Here is a 22,149-nt window from a genome sequence, read left to right as displayed (position 1 = left end):
GTGCTGTTCAATAAGTAATATTAAGAAGTAACAAGATCAGTTCCGTAAAATCTTTTTACTAAGTGGGTCATGTCACAGAATTTAATAGGTATAAACAAAGTGTAAAACAGCCTTATAAGGGAAGGCATGCTGTCGATGGTGAGTTCCGGATTTTTTCTTCTTAACCTTTAGTGACTACCAGTGTATTCACTATGTATTCAGATAATAATAGTGATTTATCCGTTTGCTCATTTAGTATGAAAAGAGTTGGCAATATTTTAGTTAAGGTGGCATTGAGCCACACATGTAGTCAAGAATGAATAACTCGAGCAATGGAATGATGAATGGCGGTTTGCCCCAGCCTACACCTACACCCACACCAATCCCTCCATCTAGTCACAATTTGGATACTACAGCATTACAGCCACCAGCAGCCAAGACGGTTCGATGGACAGCCTCGAACAAGGAGATTGTAGAGATACAGAAGAAAAGCCTTAGCCTTGGTAAGTTTACATAGTTGCTGCTAAAAAACCTTTTGCTTAGCTCGAAGGACGAAATGATCTGTTTTATGTCATGAGAAGACAACTACATGTATTAATTGGTATTATGTATTATTGCATGGTAGGTGCATCACCCACAGCATCATATTGCATGCACTGATGGCTCGTGTCACCAAAAATTATTTGTATGCAGGGTTCATCTACGCACAAGATTTTCTATCTATTTAAAATAACTGGTACTAAATTCAACTTTGTTCTCAAACATGCCGAGTACGTCCATTAATGGATCAATAAAATTATAGCATTGCAATAATCAACCAATCACATGATAACTCTATATAGTTAGTAGCAACTGATCATAAAATTTTTCAAATCTCCTATTAGATTGGTCAACCGATGTGATGTCGTCACAAGACTTTACACAGAATTGAGGTCATCATTATTTCAAACAAGGACAGTGAGTAAACCAAAAAGGTCAGCCTCTATTTGTAAAAAAACTTGAAAGCCAAAATTATTTGCTTTAAACAACCGGTGAGTATAAAACAAAAGAGCATATGCCCATGCTTTAGTTCTCTGCGACAAGATTTAAGCTGCTTGGGATTTCAGAGGCATTGGATAGTTATCAGTCACTTGATGACATGTTTTGTTTGGACTAATATATTTAATCGTTTCAATGTAGAAATTGAGTTAGCCGGTAATTCTAGACAGGTGTTTGGGTATCTATTTGAGGTGCCTGTGCGTCGATATAAAGAGTTACGTGGTTGCATACCTTTCATTGATTCCATACTAAACTTGACCATCTGTCCCTTTGTTGTTACTATACTCCAGACTTCTGTGACTTGGATATCATAATATAATCACTTGAGTGGCCATTTTTTAGGCATGAATAACACCAGAAGATTTTGGCTTGTTAATTTTTTAAATGACAAAATTTTGGCAGATATGTACCGTATATGAATTATATACTAATAGCTACTTATCTATGCATAACAGACAATAAATGTTTATTGACCTTGAGAACACACACAACAGATGCTATAGCAAAACTTAGCATTTGGGAAAAACAAACCTATTGGGCTATCACATTTAACCTGTCACAAAGATATCTCACTATATTAATAAATCCACAAATGGCTTTTGTCTATCAAAAAGTGGCAAAAAGATTTGGATGAGTACTTAGTGAATGTTTGCAATGTCTTCAGGCAGTGTTGTGTAATGACTCACATGCCTAAGAAGCAATCCCTGTAACCATAACTCCTTAAAATCATTAATTTCTCTAATGTTACTGAAGTCAACTGAAAAAATGGAATACGATGGGAAATTTGACAAGAATACTATAGAAGGAAATTCTTTACTGGCAATCAGAATATAACAATCGCAGCATGATAGTATTTAAACTGAACAATATTCCTTAACCCGTTGGCCCTAGTTATGACTGCTTCATATTTTGTTAGTAAATGCGTGTGTATAGACGCATTACTCGATACAAAGCCACAATGAACAAAGCAATATATTGGAATTGTGAAGGGTATCTATGGCATGCACCATTATGCACCAACAATGTAGGTTTGTGAGTTTATCAACAATGTTAGCTTGACTTGAACTACGGCGGCGTCTTATCTCCCAGTCGTCACATAAACCAAATGTTATCTACTTGTGCAGGCTTGAATGGTGGAGTCTCTCTGACTAACGGTTATACACACCAAAGTTTGACAACAGATTCAGCTGGGGTCAAGTTCATTTCTCTAGCCTCTCCCTTAAGCAATGGTGTGGACACCAAGCTTACTGCGCTTCCCGAGCTCAAATATGATGAATCGACCAGCTCCAGTATGTTTATAAAATGCTTATGAGGCTGAATGGAATAATTCACAATAATTAGAGAATTCATGCGAGAAATGTTAAAAAACGAAAATTCACATTTTTCAACAATTTGTAAACATTGTTTACACATTCATCGCAGCTATGTTCATGTACATTCCAACTCATCACCAAAATGATTCACAAATAAGATAACTTCAAAGAAGCATTTTATAGAAAAGTTTTGAAATGCTACTGCGAACAGTTAAAACTTTGTTATATCTGCTGTTAGTTCTAAAATAAAACACTTTTCAAGACTGTTTGATAGCATTGTTAGAAGTTTAAAACCAGAATATGAGTCAAAATTCGTATTTCTAATTGTCAATAATTGACATAATTAAAGCAGTCAATCAATACAAGGTGACTGACTGGACTGCTAGACTATATATAATTGGTTAGCTTACAGGGTATATAAAGAGATAAAGGGGTGTTTATAATTTGAAGAGTCAGTGCAAATTCACTGCGCATGAAGATATCATGGGCCATACAATCTCTCAAGCTATTATTAATGTGTATCATCATTGTGTATCATCATTGTGTATCATTAATGTGTATCATTAGTATGCATCTGTAGCACACCAAACTCGTAAATAACTAATCAATATTTAAAAACTGGTAACTCTTCTAGCATTGACAGATCAACTTCACACAACTCTGCTTATATCTCAAACACTACTATGACAAGTTCGTATGCTCTTTATTTATAAATAACAATATATATATAATACTAGCAGAATGCCCGGTGTTGCACGGGTGTTAAAAACCAGCTTATTATGTAGTTACTTGCCATTAGTGTGGCACATTGTCAATGACTAATTTAAGTAAGCTAGTTATCTATGACTCTATACTAATATATAGAACGACGTTGCGCCGTAATGGAAAATGGTAACGTATTTGTACCTACATAACAACATGTATCGCTCAGGAAATCTATCAATCTCGCGTAGCTAAATTGGACGGCATTTGCTTAGCGAACAGGAGATTCCGAGATCAAATTCTTTGCGATACAGATTCATCATTCCAATATTTTAATAGCTATAGCTGGACAAACTGAAATACAGACTTTGAGATTTATATATATAGATGTATCATACAAGTAATTTAAATAAAATACTTGTCTAATCCATTTGTTAGTTTATGTATTGATTATATGTCAGTCTGTAAAAACATTCAACTAATAACCAGCTAGTCATCAGTAATGAAACCTTTGCTGAAGGAAAAATTTATTCAATAAGAGTTTATTAAGGCACATTCAATAGTCGGGGAGGACAACTCTTAATCTAGTGATGTTACATGCAATAAATATGGTTTATATACAGCAAAATATTTCCTATATTAAAATTGTGGCCAAATACCTGTTTAGCAAGATTCAAGTAAAATAAAATCAAAGCAATTGATTACTGCAAGTTGTTAAAAGCACATTTTTCCCTAATTTACCAGGATATGCAAGAAAATTTTATACATGTATGTATTATATTCATTTAAGCAAGTTTGCGCTAATTAAGTATACAAAAGAAAGCTCTTGTGATATAAAGTTTTTAATGACGTTTATTATTGCATTATCACCTAAAACTATTTGTAATTACGCGCCAGTCTCATAATTTATTTACTTCGTCAGTTATCCTCTCTTGCATCCGTTCTGTTATATGCCATTACTGGCCACTTAGATAGCAGGACATGTAGTATTTCTATATACATGTATAAGGGTGTGGGATGAACCAAAGGTTATTTAATATTGAAATTTATCTATCCTTTAATAGTAACACATATATTTACATGTACAAGATGAGTCTCCTTGAAAGATTCACGTTAATAGAATATACCATATATAATATAAGTAGTCAGTGCTTTTACAAATAAATACGTTTATATAGTGGTACAGCGAAGTCTCCCTATGAGAGCCACTCTACACAAGCAAAAGCAAATACCGGGAAGATTTTTCCCTTCACCATCTTATACAGAATTTCAGCGAGATGTTCTTGAAAGCAGGCCAACGCCGAGACGTATAATAAGGAAGGTAAGGAATAACAATAACAATCGTTAGTGTTGACCTGTAAAAAGCTACAAGGCAGAGAAACGATCATCTATCTTGAAATTAGTTGTTTCGTGGGTATATTTATTGTAACGTCAAGACGCAAAGGACTTATCGAGCAAAGGCTTCCAATCTGAAGTACTAAAGGCTTTCACACTAAATATGCTATATATACCAAGTTATGTATTCATCTATGATTTTAACCATACTGTTCTACATTTACTCATAAATTTACTCATAAATTTACTCATTTTACTCAACTCTAAACATAATGCTCTACAGCATTATGTTTAAACCTTGTGATGTAAGAAAGTACGTAATCGAAACTTTCTACTATTGTAACTGGTCTAAGTAAACATGAGTCGAATTCTCAGGTGTCACTATTCTTTTACAACCACAAACATTGCTACTGGCAGCAACCAGTAGTTATTATAGGTAATATGCTTAATGCATACAGAAATGTGTATATGTGAGTGCAATTGACAATTGTTGAAGATTATGCTTTCACTTAATAAGCTCAAGCTTCAATACGCATAGGAAGCCATAAAATATTATTCCAAACATTTATAAAAGCAGTACAATTATTAAAAGACTATATTTTATAAACTGCTTGCAAGTTATTTTAGACAGACAAACAATTTTGATTTTGAGATGTATTTACATTGGATGTTTTGTGAACGATTTTGCAGTTTTCCCTCAGCTACTATGAAAATGGTTGTTTAAACAAGCCGAGTGTCACATTGCCCGCATCATTAATAATTGTCAAAGACTCAAGAAATTTGTCACTGCTATTTAACCAATAATAAATACATGTAGCAATTATTTTTACACATGTATTAGTGTTGTCACTTGACTACTTTATTTGCCTATAATCCGCCACTATACCAAGTATTAATTCGCTATTAAAATGGCTGATCTATAATGAATTCTATTGATTTACACAAAAAATATACAAATACCAATGATAAACTGTTAGTGCGTATACTTGTACGCGTGAGGGTCACAAAGAAACCTTGAGTTTTAGGTGTGACTTTATAAGCGGTATAAAAGCGGTATAATCGGAATACATATATGCTATTGAACAAACTAACTATGAACTTAGTGATGTAGTTGTGTAACTTTTTAGTTTTGCATAAAAACATGTTCTTTTGCCACAACTTTTGGTACATTTTGAATGACAAAAATATTGAAGCATTCACAAGCCATTTCTCGATTTACGAGAGTGACACAACCATGCTCTTCGTAGAAGAGTTCACAATTTCAACCTTCAAAAGTATAATTCACCTAATTTTTGTGAAACATTGCTTTATACTTTTGCTGACTTCAAATATTGAAGTTGCCATGACGAAAACAGAGTCTTTGAATGTATACCATAATAGACTTTAAAACAAAGAATGGATCATGATCTGTGTTTTTATGTGACACCGACAATCAGCTTTTAGACAGAACTATAAAATATTAGTGGTACAGAATTTTGTAAGGTACCTTAATATATGCTGTCTTAATTTGGTATTGGATTGTAACATTTAAGTGCTGACAACAATAAATTTAAAAATCTGGTTGACTCGATGGTAAAACAACGTTGATGGGAAAACTTTCTTAAACTACTATATAGCCTACAATCTTTTTTTACAGGGTCTCATTGTTTACTAGTCCTTAGCTGCTAGAACAATTATGAACATTTTTACACTAGCAGTGTTATATTATGATGTACCGGATGTTGTTTAAAACTTGGATTTTATATGCGTTTATACGATTGACTTTTTATTATGAAATTTTTTTTTAACATTGCCGTATTTAGAATTAATCACCATCAATTGTTGTATTCCTTTGGATTAGTTAACATCGAGTAAAAATTAAACATGAAGAATGTATGTTCCACAGGAACCTCGCACTCTTTTATTCTAACATCTTTGATAGTGAAAAAAACTGACTTATAAAATAGAATTTCAAAAATTGTGTCTTTGTGTCAATGTATAAGTATATGCATAGGAGCTACTTTTGGTAGTGTATCATATGTGTAAAACTCGAAAACTTACTCCAATATCATACAATGCAATGTTTATTTTAAACTTGTGTCATTTTCTTGCAGTTCAAACCTAAAAATGGTACAAATAACTCGCAGCTTTTTCCAGCTGGAAGTCCGGTAAAACCAAGGACAGCATGTGACAAGTCTACTTGGATAGCGAACCACGTGTATAGCCGTGGATCACAAGGAGTTGGCAGTCTTGAGAAAGGGCCTGTTCTACCTCCCGATATTGACGTGACTTTGAATGCATCAAGACAATACAGCATTCCTGCCACAACCATTTTTCATGATGGAAACAATGACGCTCTCATTACGGGACTAAGTAAAACCCTACACAGCAAAGACTCTGTACCCAGTGACGGTGCTGCACTAAACTAGGGTATTTTGAAAGTCTTGTTGACAGAGAGTTCATGTATTTTGCTCAATATTGTCCTAAATATTTATCTTTGTTACATCAAATAGCTTGCTGATTGAGAGCCTGTATATAATGTGTAATATTTATTGACCTGTTGGTTGACCCTTGCGAACATTTTATACAATATAGTTTGGATCTACTATTTAGATCTGATTTCCTAAGCAGAGGAAGAAATAAGATACTCGAGTAGCAATTTGAAAGTTTTGTATTTGAAAAAAATATACAAAAAAATTCTATAAATGAGCAAAAAAATACTAACTTGCAACAGTAATACTTGTTTAATCTCAAAACTGGTATTCTATATATTTGGTGAATTATAAACTGCTCGTGTCACTGCATCCAGACTCAGAGCAAGTGTCACTAAAGTCGATGCTATGTTCACCAGGAGAACGATAGCCACTGTCAATGTCTGCACCATGGCTACCGTCGAGCCCTGTCTGCTTTCTCCACTTTATACGACGGTTTTGAAACCATACTTTCACTTGGGCTTCACTCAATTGCAGCTTTGAGGCGAGGTAATATCGCTCGGAACCAACCATATACTGCTGCTTCTGAAAGATGATTTCCAACTGTTCGAGTTGATCGGGAGTAAAGATGGTTCGAACTCTTTTGTTTCTGCACTGCCTTCTAGCAACTGTAAATAAATAAAAAGTCAATAAGCATACACCTTTCAACTGAGCGAGGCTCATTATAGGCCAAATGGCAGCAGTCATCAACAATAGGATTAATTGTATGAGGAATGTCGTTATGATCACCAGCTGTGTAGGAGTCACGCTAGCAGGGGGTCTCATTAGTCTCAGAAATCGATATGTCTTGCAGTGACTATCTATTGTTTACTAAATTGTTTTATTCACGCCAGTCCATAATGCTCATTAATTCGCCCCATTACACTGACAATATGCTAAATGAGAAGACCTCCTCTGAGCCTAATAACCAAAACAATGTCATTGCATTGTCTCTATCTTCACATACAACTCGTTTCTTCCTATTACCACAAAACCACCAATTTTCCTAAATCTTTCATCTATACCTATCGCAACTTAATCTGAGCAAGTTGAACTCGTTTTAACAGTCCATTAAACCAGTTGTTCCAAAACCTCGGTCTTTTAAAAGTTTAGGAAAATTAGAAAAAAAAACATTCTCTGATACAATAAGCATATATGAATTATTACCTGCAGGTTCAGTGTACGGTTGTGCCGCTGGATAGTAAGGATGACTAGCTAACTTTTTAATGTCCTTTTCCGTCTGGCTGTCATCATCAGACAAAATGTCTGCGATGTTGAAACCCTTTCTCCTGTGCTGCGTTGTTGGTTGCATGTTTGCTGTTGCATTGTGGTAGACCTGCTCCATCCAAGCAGTGTTGACCAGAGGTAGTTGAGACAACTGCAGCAGCTGCCAGCTCGGCATCATAGCTTGATTGAAGATATTGCTCTGCATATTGTAGGTTTTCCAAAGGGTTTGTGAATCTTATATGAACAGTGATGAGGCGTTGAATTGAATGTTTCAGACAGGCTGCCTGCTTTTATAGACTGAAGCGGAGCTAACCTCGCTGTGATTGGTCGGTGATCCTCCGAGCAATGGTTGGACAAAGCTCTCTTTAGATTTGTATATTGATTTATAAATAGCTAAATAACACTCGTATTTAGGGTAATTAGTTGGTGGGCCTCCTGCAAAGTAATTCCAATAAAACTCTGACCCGTTACAATAAAATGAAGGTTTCCAGATGGGAATGTCTCTGCAAGAAGTTCTTCTGTGTCATTAATTGTAACATCCTGCTTCGTTTCTAGCGTTTCCTGTTTCACACATTTGCTTCTCACGCGCTTGCTGATCGCACAGAGCTTTACATTATCAAATCAACTCGAGTTCTTCAATCTCCTAAGAGTCTCTGCACCGACTTGACTACTATATAATGTTATTCATCAATCACTGCCACACAGTGGTCAAGATGGTGAAGAATCCATGTAAAGTGTTACCAAAGCGTCCGAGGATATGTGAGGAATGATGAAAGCATAGGTGTGACTACCTAAATATATAAGTACATCAACATGCAGTATGAAATTGAAAAAAATATTTGAGATACACCTCAAGTAATTTCCAACACATATCATCAAAGGTTTTTCAAAACATCTGTTTAGTTAAACAATACATACATGTACGTGCTGGTCTCCCTCTAAATAATGTGACAAAATACCTTCCTTTTTAGTTTAAACATCATGGAACCCAAAAAAGTCTAGCACGGGTGGTTGTAGTGGTGAACAAAGATCAGTCAATGCTTTTCCTAAAACTAGAGCAAGAACTTGTAAAAAATGAACAAACATTTGTAGATCAATTCACTAAGCAGTACGAAACTGTCTAGTAGCTATCATGAGGAAGCAAGTGAAAGTGATGAAATGAAAAGAGCCTGAAATGAGTGAAAGCCGAGATGCTGGACATGATAATTTAAAATGTAATTTAAAAATATGAATTATAAATAGCTGTCTTAATTAGAAGTTCACCTAGCTTGGGTTAGACTAGTTTTATATGTTCATCATCACCTCTTCCTGAGTACTATTTCTTCTCTATCACCAAGGCTACACATCTTTGCTTGCTTTTCATGAGCATGAAATGACAATAAAAAACTTCTTCTTTTGATTGTCACTATGTTGTTTATATATAATTTAGTATTTATCAAGTTTTGACTGTAAAATGAATAAACAATAATGTAATCAGATAAGAATATAGCTCCATCATACAATTTTTGGAACACAACATGAAATTCAGAACAAACAAATTTCGCATGTCGCGTTTGACTGTGTTTTTAAGCTAAGAATGCAGTGAAACGAATGATTTGTGTGCTTCTAATGAGGATTAAAGGCCATAGCAAATACATATTTATTTACAATACTTATACAAATACTTATTTATATTTGAACAAGTTTATGAGATTAACTCAGCGCAAACTAAGTTCTAAACAAACAACAATTCCAATTACTCTGTGTTCATCAACATGGCCACTCATGTCATGCACATCACTAGCTGCATTTACAAACTTCCTATTCTTATGCTTGTGTACGCGTATTCAGTCCCTCGATTACCATAAGGTAGTCTAAACACAATATTCAGAATTCACCAATTGCAAAAACGATATAAAGAATATTTTGCAGAAAAGAACATGGTTAGTATCATAACAGCCTGAGGTTTCGGTTACTAAAGAGGCTTGTTAGAGTACTCAAATACTCTTAGGCAGGTCTGACCACGAGAATGATAGTCGGTAGAGTCCAACATGTTGTGAAGGTTCTAAAAGAGCGTCATCAAATGCTCCAACGCTCTCACAGCTAATGGGCAGCAGCATTAGGAGGGAATAAACTTACCTGCATCAACAAATCTGCCGATGTTTATGTTCTGTTTCCCGTACTAAGTTTCTTGTTGAAATTGCAAAAAGCAGAATTTTAGTTTAATTTAATCATATAATAAGAGAGTGTTTGGGTTGCCCTCAAAGATCTTCTACATCTTCACACTCTTTAGTCTACTAAAAATAATAGCAGTTTTCACCAGATCTAAGAACGTTTACTAAACAAGCCAGTCCCGCTACAATATACCAGTACAAACTGATGGTGCCAGAAACTAAAATAATTACATTTTATAAGAAAATCAGAGGCAGGAGCGTTGTTCTTGTAGTATGACAAATATTTGACATATGTTTGCTATGAAAACATATTTTGCTAAATCTTTTAGCTAAAAGACTGTTCATTTTACCTTATAGGTATAAAACAGTCACAAACTAGACTAGACAAATTTCACGAAATATAGGCTGGCGACTTTTTGCTAATTTAACAACGAGATTTGACTGGCCACAAAGAATGTGCCGCAAACCGGCAATGTTGGAGACCATAACGATTTCATAAAGAGTGACTATTTTGGGTTCATATTCTCCATTACGGCTGAAGAAGTGCACTGCTCTTACATAAACAAGATTAGGAGGTATTAATGACAACAGATAACATTATGCATATTAATGGTCTCCAAACTAGCCAACCATTTTAGTCTTCAACAGACATCTAAACCATCCAAACATTATACAGTATATAAAATCATCTAGTCGGCTGAACCATGCGACCCCCATCAAGTTTTAAATTTTGTGAAAAAGCATTTATTGGAATCTTTTTGCGTCAAAGTCACATATCTGTCGTAGACCTTGTGGCAGGTCTGTAGTGGAGTGCAGCCTCCTGCTAGGCTTGTTACAGACAACAAACAGCTGATCAATATATGGAAGATGGATAAACAAATAGAAACCAACTGACATCACCAAGCACGCGATCAATTATACTGGTGTTGTCACTTCAATATAGTGGATAATTAGCAAGGCTCATGCGGAGGTCATTGTGTGAATGAACACAAGGCTATTTACTCATTAGCGGTTGTCACACAGCACCAAATTCATGATCAGACCTACTAAACTCCTTATGACCACATTAAAATGGCTGATTTTTGAACACTTCAACACCAGATGTGAATTTATTACATTTAAAGCAATTAGAGCAATGAGCTGTCGCAGTAGAGTCATTTAACTAAGTTTATCTTTTTAAGGAAAATCAGTCACTGGGAGGTGAAGATATCGATGGTCTATTGATGACCCTTACAAAAGAGGTAATTAGCGCTGCAAAATTTGATACTATTGTGTGCTGTCTTAGCGGAGGTCCCCTAGATACAAATTACGTTACCATTCATATAATAATAGCTAGGAAGGTAATTGTGAGAGAGTCGAGAGCAATACCAGGGATTGTATCTGTTAACCCGTGTAGTCTACACCTCAGCTCATTACATGTAATAATAATTGCTTTACACAATCAACCCTCACACCTCCTCTGACAAAGAATATAAAACGCCTGACCAGGAAGGAAGCTGGCCTCACACAAGGGAAAACATTGTGAAATAGCCTGAGGTGTCCAGCTGCATGGCTAGAAATTAACATCAATCAAAGGCGTTGGCCAGTCTCAAGACAGTCTTTGTTTGTGTTTTTCAATTGCCTTGTCAAACTTCTTGAGAATAAGTTCGGAGAGTGACTGTAAGTTATCCACTCCTGTCCGAAGGGCATCCTCAGCAGAGCACGTTGTATCCGTTTGTATTCTCAGCAATATTTTGTCTTCTGAAGGATGAGGAACAGAATAGCCGCAGACCTCGACTCTTGGGTCCTTCATTATCACATACCTGAGCAACAGTGACAAACATCCTTATGCAAGGATATCCTTTCATAACCATAAATATAATTTAAGTAAAACTAAGAGTTTTTTTTCATAAATATATGGCAATACTGTAAAGTGGATAATGTTACGCTAGCAACAGATGTTGAATATTTATAGGTGCGTTTGTCTTGAAGTGATAGATGAAGTTCGAAATGGATGCCAGCCAACTAGGACACAATTATCAATATAGTGCACCACCGCCATATGACATTAATTCGTTCCGGTGTTGGCATCATAAGGCGAAAATGTCGTTGAGAGAGGGGTATAGAAACCTATAGTAATTATCTAATGCAAACACCCCTAGTAAAAAACATCAAAATTTTAAATACGTACTGCACATATTAAAAATTCGTAACAAAACGGTATATTAACTCAAGGAACTATATTTAACTTATATTTAACCTAGTAACTCTAGCTTCATTGCAATGGTAATAATTTTCTTACTTCTTCCTTTGACGTCGCTATTAAACTTAACACATGGCTAACGAACTTAAGTTATATATGTAGTAATACATGTATAGTTATATATACGCACGATGAATTAAAGTTCAGAGTAAATATTATACTAAACGCTAAAATTCAGAATAAACTTTCATTTACTTTTTACTAATTTTCATTCTACTCAGGCAATATCAAGCATTTACGAAACACGAAGATTGCTAAACTGAGGGGGAGAGCAAGCATCATCTCTACAAAATGTAGAGATGATGCTTGCTGAACGAAATCCCTCCCACAACGAACGAAATCTTTCATTCGTTGTGGAAGGGATTTTGGCGAATAGCATATTGGCATCTTCATTATTTCGATGTATTCAGCATACTGACTGCCATATTTGAATTTTGAGAAAATTTTTTGTTGATATCATAGGGCGAAAAAAACATCGTGTCCTACATCGTGAGGCGAAAAAACATAGTGTATCACATCGTACAGCGAAAAAACATCGCGTTCCACAGCATGAGACGAAAAACATCGCGATCCACATCGTAAGGCAAAAGAACATCGTATTCTACATCACAAGACAAAAAACTGCATAACAGGGAGATCATAACTTGGGGTGCACTGTATTCATATAAACGTTACCTTTGAGCTTGTTCAAAACTGATTAATTGTTCTGAAAATTAATTATTATTCCAAATTAGTTATACATAACCAAACGGCACATAACGCCAGCATCATCTCCTTGTTTCAAACACAAACCTCAATAACATTTTGATATTACTCATAGTTTGCCTTATAATCAGTCACAAAACAATACCATCAATATTAATGCTGCCGAAAAGACGCCAAAAACTGTCTCATGCTGATGCAACAATTCTATAAATGGAAATGTTTGTAATTAAGAGCAGTATTATCATGCGCAGTTATGAAAAGAAAAGGCTAAAGACAATAGTCAAGTGAAGCGTAAGACAACCGCTGCTTGGGTTATAGCTATTGGACCAGCTCGCCTAGCCAACACGCTTTGTTTAGATGTACACAATACGACATGTTGATACTATTTTTGCCCTTCCATTAATTGAAGAATTGTAGCACGTTCTGTAAATACCAAACAAACGACGCTGGGCGACATTTGTCAGTCTCTACTACGGTTGATAAATTCGAGAGACAAGAGCAGTTTATAATATATAACAGTCGACTTATGGATATGAATATAAATATACTCGGGAGATGAAATCTTGTTCACCTAGCAATCACCAAATACCGTAAAATTTTTTAGCTAGTAACAAGATACTCATACAATCAAAATATAACAAAAAGCGGTAAATTTGACGGTTGAGATTTTGTGAGTTACCTGCCTCAAAATGTTCCTATGACGAGGAAACAATGAAAATGAGCGGATATATTACGCTTAGAGGTTGATTTACAACAAAATTCACATTACAGTTATTTGGTATCAAACGGTTCACCAGGTCTTACTCTGTTGTGTTGTAGGTGCAAAATATGTGGAAATGTGATTACAAGATCTTAAAAGCTCAAAAACGAACAGTTAATCGCAGCCATCATGAAAATGCCGTAGATTGGAATCTCTTTCCAAAACGGCTCAAATGGGATGTAGTTGAATACGATGTGCTTCTGTTTACACATTCATGCAACCTCATTAGTTGAAATATTTTCACAAATGTACTTCACGCATTCAATCAAACCATGTCCTCATGGTGTAAAACCATCCTCATGTGTCTATTTCATCATCATTGTAATACTGTTGCTTTGAGCACTGATATCTCAAAACCTAGCCTAAAAATTAGTTTAAGTTTTTATCCTTAGCTTGAAGGAGTACATATCATCCCCTAACAAACATGAGGAGCCTGTTGGTCACCCGTAATAATCGACAAATGCTGCAGAAATTGTTTGCGCCATTTGGCAGGAAGTATGGGTCACATGATCAGATTATGACTAGACGATTAGACCAAGCTGAAACGAAACTGTCAAGTAGCGAGCATCTATAGTTGATAAGGGCTTTCCGGTAGAACTCGAAGTGTTTGTCATAAACTAGTGCTACGAGACGTTTTATATTGAGCCTTTTATTGGCATTTCAATTCACGTGATAACATCACGTTTCAAAACAATAACCACGTCGAGTTGAGTGCGTCATCGAAATAAAGGGAATCCAAACTATGGCGTTTTCATGATGACTGCGATAAACTGTTAGTTTTTTTAGCTTTTAAGAGCTTGTAATCATATTTTCACATATTTTGCACCCCCAACACAGCAGAGTAAGACAAGGTGAACCTTTTGATACCAAATAACTGCAATGTAAATTTTGTTGCAAGTCAACCTTTAACAACTGACCACATATAATCAGCGTGTTCTTCCCTGTCACAAGATTTGGGTTTAACAACAAAAGGTTATAAAGAGTGTCAAAATTTTAACTACAAGCTTATTGTTTGCTAAATTTATGGAACAGGTCAGTGACATTTTCTTTACTCTGTATACATAGCCGCAGAAAGAACGAGTGAACAAACATGCCTAGTAAAATATACCTAGCAGCATCCTACCAAAAACTGAACAGTTCTTTAACTCTACAAAACAATATTTGAAGCTAAAAACCTGAAGTATTTAGGATAAATTAGAACCGACAGTGCATTGCACTCTGCTGCATATAGAACGCTTAAGAGTTGAGCAATATTTATTGAAATGGGTACACTTGTTTACGTACAAATACGATGTATACGTGTAGTTTACCAGAAAAATAGTCACAAACAGCTACACTGGTTCTTGATCAATGTATACTTACAGTTGTTTTCCTTTTTCAACATTTTGCATTGTCACAAGTAAGGGTCATCTACAGACCTACGCTTATGTAGCAATAAGAGTTGCATGGGGAACAGTGATACAGTGAACAGGAAGCAGTTATACAATCATTTTATTAAATGAAATTGTATAGCCATTAGCCTATCACTCTGTCTATGCCTATCACCATTAGTCTACCATTATGCAAATTTTTTATTTTTATCTTGTCTACTCTACAAGTGTTGTTTGTCAAATAAAATATTACTTGCATTAATCAGTACCTTAGACGGATTACAGTTAAACCTTGACATACAAGTGCCCCAACATATGAGAAAATTGAGATGCCGGAAGAAGCCGGAGCTCTATGCAGCCACTTTGTGGCCATGTATGTGAGAGGCCGCTTTTGAGAACAGCATAGCTCAGTCTTTATTTTCGAATCAGTTTGAAAAAAAGTTTTAAAAAGGCCAGCTAAAAGTTCTGTCTCGAAGGTAAGAACTCCATACAGCGTTGTACATAGTAATGTTACATTTTGTTGTAGATCATAACCACTAAATAGGTATTTGTTACTTTGTGAGCATAAGTAGTGGATTACAATGATAAAAAACACATTTTCCATCATGAAATCCTGTTTTAGGCAATGTTTCATATTATGGGAACGGATTAATTTATATTTAGTTATTTTATATAGGAAATATTGCACTGAGATACAAGAACATCGACATATGAACTCAGTCCCAGAACGCATTAAACATGTCATCGCGCCAAAAAAGTCGATCAAATGAAATTAAGACCAATAAAAGGCTAAAACATCGGCTACAATGTAATGTGATTTTTGTCTTTGTAGAGTAACCCTATCCAGAGATATAAGCGTTTGAATGAGATCATTTTTTAAAACGCTCAGATTCGAGCGAGTGCTTTATTTCGTTACGTGTATAGTGGTGATACATTTGAAAAGAACCAACGAGCGATAAATATAAGATCTCTTCTTTAGCCAATCATCAGCACAAAATTTTTGTATAGGTCATGATAAATGTTATCGCTTGTGATTCTCCTCGTTAGGGATTTTACTCAATTCTAGATTGAGTATCGGCATCGCAATCGTTATTTATTGAATCAATTAACATTGTTAATTTACTGAATTGCTTCATTTACATGCTTTATTGCCGAACAACAAAATTGTAACAATGCTTCCAATTCCAATGAAGGTGACTCAGAGTTTTCTGAGCATCAGGTGGTTAAGGATTGGGGCAGACAGCTTATGGTTAGAGCTGACAGGCATCAGCAGCAATATGCTGCAGAAGAAGATAGAAGAATGGAGGTAAATTTACCTTTAACTTTGAGCCTCCTATGTATAGATATGTACTGAACTAAAGGTAATCATTTTACTACTCATGAATACATTTATAACTTTTTGCTATAACCAATCACTTTTTTATCGTTTCACCTAGCTATAATATTTGCTTCAAATTTTCTTTGGCAGTTTTAGCTAGTAAATTAGATTTATGATTAGAATTTACGTTCACTTCTCACTTGTAGAAAGTGAGGAAAATGGATTGACCAATGCTCATCTTTAACTCCCAGAAACAAAGCATCGAATTGTTGGCTTGGCGTACTTATGCTTTTGTTAAACATTTGTTCATTTTATAATTTTACACTCTCAATCTATCTAACTCCCAAATTGAAAGCTTTCAGTAGATACACATTAAAATGACGTATCTATGAATGTCATATATTTTTTAATTTGTTTTATTGATTACAGGATGTTTATGTGCCGCCACCAGTGGAGCAGTTGTGGCCAGGTGGAAACTAGAGATGCCTCGATTCAAATTTCATCAGCCAATTCAGATACCGATCCGATATACCGATTCTTATTGAAAAATAATTTGATTCAAATCTTTTGTGTTGCATAGATAATTGTTCATTTTATTATGCAAATATAAATAAAATGCAAAGAAAATATAAATATGTATTTATTTGTTTGTATTTATGAAAAAAAAGATATACATGTATATATATCCACATACTGACATACCGTGCCTCTAGTAACAAAACAGTCTGTGTTTCTTGTGAGTTGTTATTAATAATGGTAATTACTATTAGTGGTACAGCTTTGTTTGTGATAATGAAGTCTCTCTTGCTGAACGAACTGCTGCGCCTGTATAAAGTTTAGAGCAAATCAATGTTTTTTTTAATTACCGTTAGTGATTCAATTCTCTCAGTGAAAACTCTCCATCTTTTATCACTATCGATGTCGCCAGCCGTACTGAAGAGAGACTCACTTGCCACAGATAAAGGAGGAAAGGCCAAATACCGATAAGTAACTAAGGTTATTTTATACGATACAAATGATACATCATATCGTCAGGATCAAGAGAGAGGATAGATAACTTTATGCATTGACTGCTCAAATTACTTTCGTAATGCTAGTAAATAGAAATATTACACCGCATTCTTGTTTCCCCATCTTTGTTATCTTGTTCGCAATTAGCTGCAATAAATCATATCGTTGTTATTGAGAAATACTGCACTTTGTGATTACGTCTTAACTAAAGCAAAAACATTCCTCAGCTGTGGGTATGTTGATCAGGCTATAGACATGAAATAGATTGTGTGGCAGCCCCAGAATTCATTAGATTAAAGTAAGGAACATGCAGCTGATGATTTTTTTGTTAGTGTAGCAGGCTAAAATTCTGTTTTCTGCTAAATAGTTGATTTGTAAAAAGTATCTGAAGTTTTCAATTTTTAAAAAAAGATCGGCCAATACCGATTCAGATACTTAACACCCATATCGGCACTGATACCAAAATCAGGACAACTCTAGTGGAAACTGCCATACACGAAAAAAAGAGACATGAATGTGCGCTGCACAAACCATGATATGTTTTGCTTGAGTTTACTGCAGTAGAGTACTTTGTATTATTATATGAGCTGAAGCTATGGGAGTGGTCACGACTCGGATGGATGTTTTTAATAAAAGCTTATGCTAAAATGAAAATTTTTTGGCTTATAAAAATTATATAATATAATAATGTTGAAGATAAGATAATGCAAAACATGATTTGCAAAACATCTTGTTTGATAGATGGATGAAGTGGAATCAGAGCTGTATTGACAGGTACTTTTGCATAGCTCGACTCAATTCCATTGGACCAAATAATAAGTGCTCAAAAGATTTTATGCTCCACGCTACTTAGTGAAAACAGGTGAGTCCACAATCCGCCAACCAGGTGCAAGAATGGCTTTATTAGCCCTTTTCCAGAATCGGTGGGTTAATTGAATTCAAAGAAATGGACCTTGTTTTGCATTTACTATTTCAGTCAACTCAAAACCATTTGTTTAGTACTTGAATCAACTAATCAAATGTGACCAGTAAATTAATTTTTACAAATTGATACTAATAATGACTAGATAACATTGACTATACATGAATTTTTTAGGGATGCAGTTGGTTTCACCATATATTTGCACGTATTCTTTTCAAATATGCAGCTTGCTTATTTTATTTAGTAACTCGTTTCCGGTGTGGGTAGCAACTGAGAACTTCGCGGATACAAAGGCCGCGATGAAATAAGTTAACTCGACGACCTAATCATTGTAGGCTGGCAGATTCGTAGTCGGTACTCAAATGTTGACACAGCATTTACAGAAATTTAATATGACAAATTTGTAATTATCCTTATTTGAGGCGTTTGAAACATTTATAATAATGTATCTGTAGCTAGATTTAACATTTTATTCTCGCAATCATGAGCAAATACAAAATTAAATATATGCCAATAGAGCCGCGTAGGACTAGACTTATCACAATAGCCGATGTGAATACGAGAGATAGAGACTGGCTGTTTCACTATATACATCATTTTGGACAAGTCTGGGCATGTTTGTTTGGCCTGAGCGTTTTTATCGCGATCAATTTTTGTCGACTTTAATCTTCAAATATCTTGACAATGAGCTCGCCTAAAACAACATATCAACTGATAGAAAAAAATTGATACTTTCTGTTAGAACCAACAAAAATTTGACGCAATCACATATTTAAGCTAATATGTTAGGTATGACTGTATTATTATCTTAAAATATGTACTAGCAATTACGATGTCGTTTTTGTTACTATATCAAGGTTTCTAACTTGAACACAATCAGGGTCAGCCAATGAGCAAGCTGATCATTTTAATTGTCAGCTTTGTCTTTGACACGAAAAACTTCAAGTTATTTATTCCTTACAATGCCTTATCCTAACGCCTTTTTTCTTGCTTGACTGATTACGAGTGTTTGCTCGGCCCGGAAAAGTTATGTAAAATAAAATGATGGACGAAAAGCAAAAAGCAATAAACTACTTAGTAGATAAGTTTATGAGTGATTTTGCAAGTTGCAACTTCATATGTGAATAATAAAGTAGTCTGGTAACGACTGTGTCTCTACGATAATCACCAAGAATCCATTGGACTAAGCCACTTACTCAGACACAGAGCCAACTTACTGATAGCGGGTAATGATTACTTGCTTGCACATTTACCTTGTTCGCAAATGACCATTCTTTAAAATTGAGCGTTTGAGCTGAGCATTAACTTATTGTGGCCATCGATATTTCTATTACTGGTCGATACCAAAAGCAAACAAACTGCATATTATAAATCGAGATACGCCATATGCTAAGTTGCACTGCAATCTTCCTGAGGGATCAGTAAGACGGCATATAATAGCATCTATATGCACGAAATATTAAACCTTTTGGTGTGAGACATTGGGGGTCACACGTTTTGCTACAGCTTTACCAAAAATTTTGCTTTTACATTTTTAGGACACGCACCTGAGGGCGTTACCCAATGTGTGGTCTTCCTCATGCAAGACAAATGTCCGACAAGATTGACTCTCATCATCCTCATTAGGACGAATCTCTTCTATTTTAACTTTTTCTTCTCCAGCCTTGACACCGGTATCTGATTTATCTCCGCTCATAGCTCCTGCAAGTCAGGACAAGCTTTTTTGATTTTGACTAACAAGCAGCTTCTAACTGCAATTGCACTTCTTTAGTTCAAAGGTTGATCCTACACTGAACTCATTGATTCCCAAAAGTTTGAAACTCATTAGTGCATGGGGTTGAGAATTCATGAAGATTTCATTCACTGACAACCAACACCGATTTTTATACAAGACTGAGGGTGATTATTTCTACCATGGTTGTTCATATCAGTTTGATATCATAAAATTCAATTGAATTTTATTTTGAATTTGAAACCAAAAACATACAAAAAATTTTATTGCTGCCATTAAAAAGCTACAGCATTAAAAAACAGTGCAAAATGAGTTCTCCATTTTGTCTGTTTGTAAACATATTTGGGCATTGGAATATTGATCAAATACAATCTTCCTGGCTGTATGAATACATGCCTGCTCTTAAGGTAAATACTTGAAGGAATAATAACTACTATTAAAGATATTTCTTAACACAGAACTGCAGTCCTATTGAGATTTGAACAACATAATTATAAATTCTGAGTGATCAAAGCCACTGCATCATTACATATTTTGACATCTGATACCGTTCTTTGCATACTAAGTAATTTATTTGAGAAAAAAATTAACAGAACCAGAATGTATTGTTGCCAATTTTGTTTTTCATTTTCATATCAAGCAAATTGTCTTTGAACACGTGAGACAGCATGGTGCTAAGTCTAAAATAATCAAGAGTAGCTGAGAATGTAGCATTATTTTTTGACTCGAAGAACTTTGCAATAATAATAGTGCATATTCAGCAGCCCTTGAACATATCATGGCATAAAAGACAAATCAAGGAACAAAACTCAATTATAGTCACAGTATAAACTAAAAAACTATTGTAGCTTTTAAAAATTTCGAAACCAATCTTTCACATATCTTGCTACCGAGATGCTACTGAGATATTGTTCTCTTTACCAATGGTCAGTTGAGCAGGAGTGTCATGTCAGGTTTGACTCATACGGTATTAGGAAGTACCATTTTGTTTTATTGAATACCAAAAATATTACTTAAAAAATGTTATCGACTTTTAAAAAACCTGTAAAAGTTTACTCTATATTGAATGTATAAAATTTTAGCTGTCTTTTGACTAAATAAGAAAATTTGGAGCAAAACCAAACAAACGACGTTAAATGTGTCAAATGACTGCTACAAAGATAGTCTAACCTAAAAAACTTATTTTATTCAAAAAACTTGTTTCAAACTTCATGCGATTCACTTGATCAGCTTTGATGGTTGTTTCAAGGAGAATGTTAGATTACAAGTTTGCTGTAGGCCACATGAAGTAAAATCTTTTGCAAAAAGATTGTATGCAAATGCATTGTAAATCTCAAATGAAGGATGAAAAGCGGGATTTACTTGACGGTTATTTAATCAAGATAAAGCTTTGCCACGCGGCTAACTTTATTGATTTATTGATTTTAGTCGGCTGACCTAATTTCAACTCTAGCTACCTGAGGCACTGAGCAAACAAATCTACATTTTTAGAAATGTCAAATGTGCATGAAAAAGATGAAAAACAATGGATACTTAGAGTTTGAATGCAAGGTTTTCCTAGTTTTACTTCTTCACCACAGTGCAGCATACACTACATTCACCACAGTGCAGTAATACATATGCAATAAAAAAGGAAAGAGCACAGACACACATTCATCACAGACGATATGAGAAGCTAAGGTGCGATAGCAATGACAGTTATTTTTTGGGGAATTTATTAGGAAACCTCTGACCCAAGTTTAGTAATTTTAATTTTTATAAGTTGCATAATTAATCATACATCGACCGCAGCTATAGCACAGTCAAAATTAATTTATTTATTGAATTTTATTGGCCAAGGTGTGCATCGATAAAGTACCGTGCTTAGCAACCACAGAATTGGCCCTCTATGC

General features: G+C 35.0%; 3 protein-coding genes across 3 annotated transcripts; 1 reads left to right on the top strand and 2 right to left on the bottom strand.

Annotated features, from left to right (window-relative positions):
• Window positions 1-295: 295 nt before the first annotated feature.
• On the top strand, window positions 296-6,775 carry LOC137385502 (uncharacterized). The gene is made up of 4 exons (XM_068071977.1): window positions 296-482; window positions 2,142-2,306; window positions 4,211-4,353; window positions 6,461-6,775. The coding sequence occupies exons 1-4, from the start codon at window positions 296-298 to the stop codon at window positions 6,773-6,775; spliced, it is 810 nt and encodes a 269-aa protein (XP_067928078.1).
• Window positions 6,776-6,999: 224 nt separating this feature from the next.
• On the bottom strand, window positions 7,000-8,375 carry LOC137408662 (homeobox protein pnx-like). The gene is made up of 2 exons (XM_068095247.1): window positions 7,985-8,375; window positions 7,000-7,446 (listed from the first exon to the last, which is right to left on the bottom strand). Exons 1-2 carry the CDS (start codon window positions 8,247-8,249, stop codon window positions 7,127-7,129), a joined length of 585 nt encoding a protein of 194 aa, XP_067951348.1. The 5' UTR covers window positions 8,250-8,375; the 3' UTR covers window positions 7,000-7,126.
• A 2,969-nt stretch (window positions 8,376-11,344) lies between these two features.
• Window positions 11,345-20,233, bottom strand: LOC137408191 (DNA-directed RNA polymerases I and III subunit RPAC2-like). The gene is made up of 2 exons (XM_068094599.1): window positions 20,073-20,233; window positions 11,345-11,999 (listed from the first exon to the last, which is right to left on the bottom strand). Exons 1-2 carry the CDS (start codon window positions 20,219-20,221, stop codon window positions 11,786-11,788), a joined length of 363 nt encoding a protein of 120 aa, XP_067950700.1. The 5' UTR covers window positions 20,222-20,233; the 3' UTR covers window positions 11,345-11,785.
• Between the last annotated feature and the right edge of the window lie 1,916 nt (window positions 20,234-22,149).

The sequence above is a fragment of the Watersipora subatra genome, chromosome 1, assembly GCF_963576615.1.
Source record: "Watersipora subatra chromosome 1, tzWatSuba1.1, whole genome shotgun sequence".
In the NCBI taxonomy this organism is placed as follows: domain Eukaryota; kingdom Metazoa; phylum Bryozoa; class Gymnolaemata; order Cheilostomatida; family Watersiporidae; genus Watersipora; species Watersipora subatra.
Note: the sequence above shows the minus strand (reverse complement) of the source record. Positions and strands in the feature narration are given on the sequence as shown.

Excerpts from the sequence above, each read along its gene's own strand:
- LOC137385502 (XM_068071977.1), top strand. The coding sequence starts at position 296 with ATGAATAACTCGAGCAATGGAATGATGAATGGCGGTTTGCCCCAGCCT. Across the intron at positions 2,307-4,210 it reads TGATGAATCGACCAGCTCCA|TGGTACAGCGAAGTCTCCCT; the intron begins GTATGTTTATAA and ends ACGTTTATATAG. Across the intron at positions 4,354-6,460 it reads CGAGACGTATAATAAGGAAG|TTCAAACCTAAAAATGGTAC; the intron begins GTAAGGAATAAC and ends ATTTTCTTGCAG.
- LOC137408662 (XM_068095247.1), bottom strand. The coding sequence starts at position 8,249 with ATGCAGAGCAATATCTTCAATCAAGCTATGATGCCGAGCTGGCAGCTG. Across the intron at positions 7,447-7,984 it reads ACCGTACACTGAACCTGCAG|TTGCTAGAAGGCAGTGCAGA; the intron begins GTAATAATTCAT and ends ATTTATTTACAG.
- LOC137408191 (XM_068094599.1), bottom strand. The coding sequence starts at position 20,221 with ATGAGCGGAGATAAATCAGATACCGGTGTCAAGGCTGGAGAAGAAAAA. Across the intron at positions 12,000-20,072 it reads ACATTGGGTAACGCCCTCAG|GTATGTGATAATGAAGGACC; the intron begins GTGCGTGTCCTA and ends ACTGTTGCTCAG.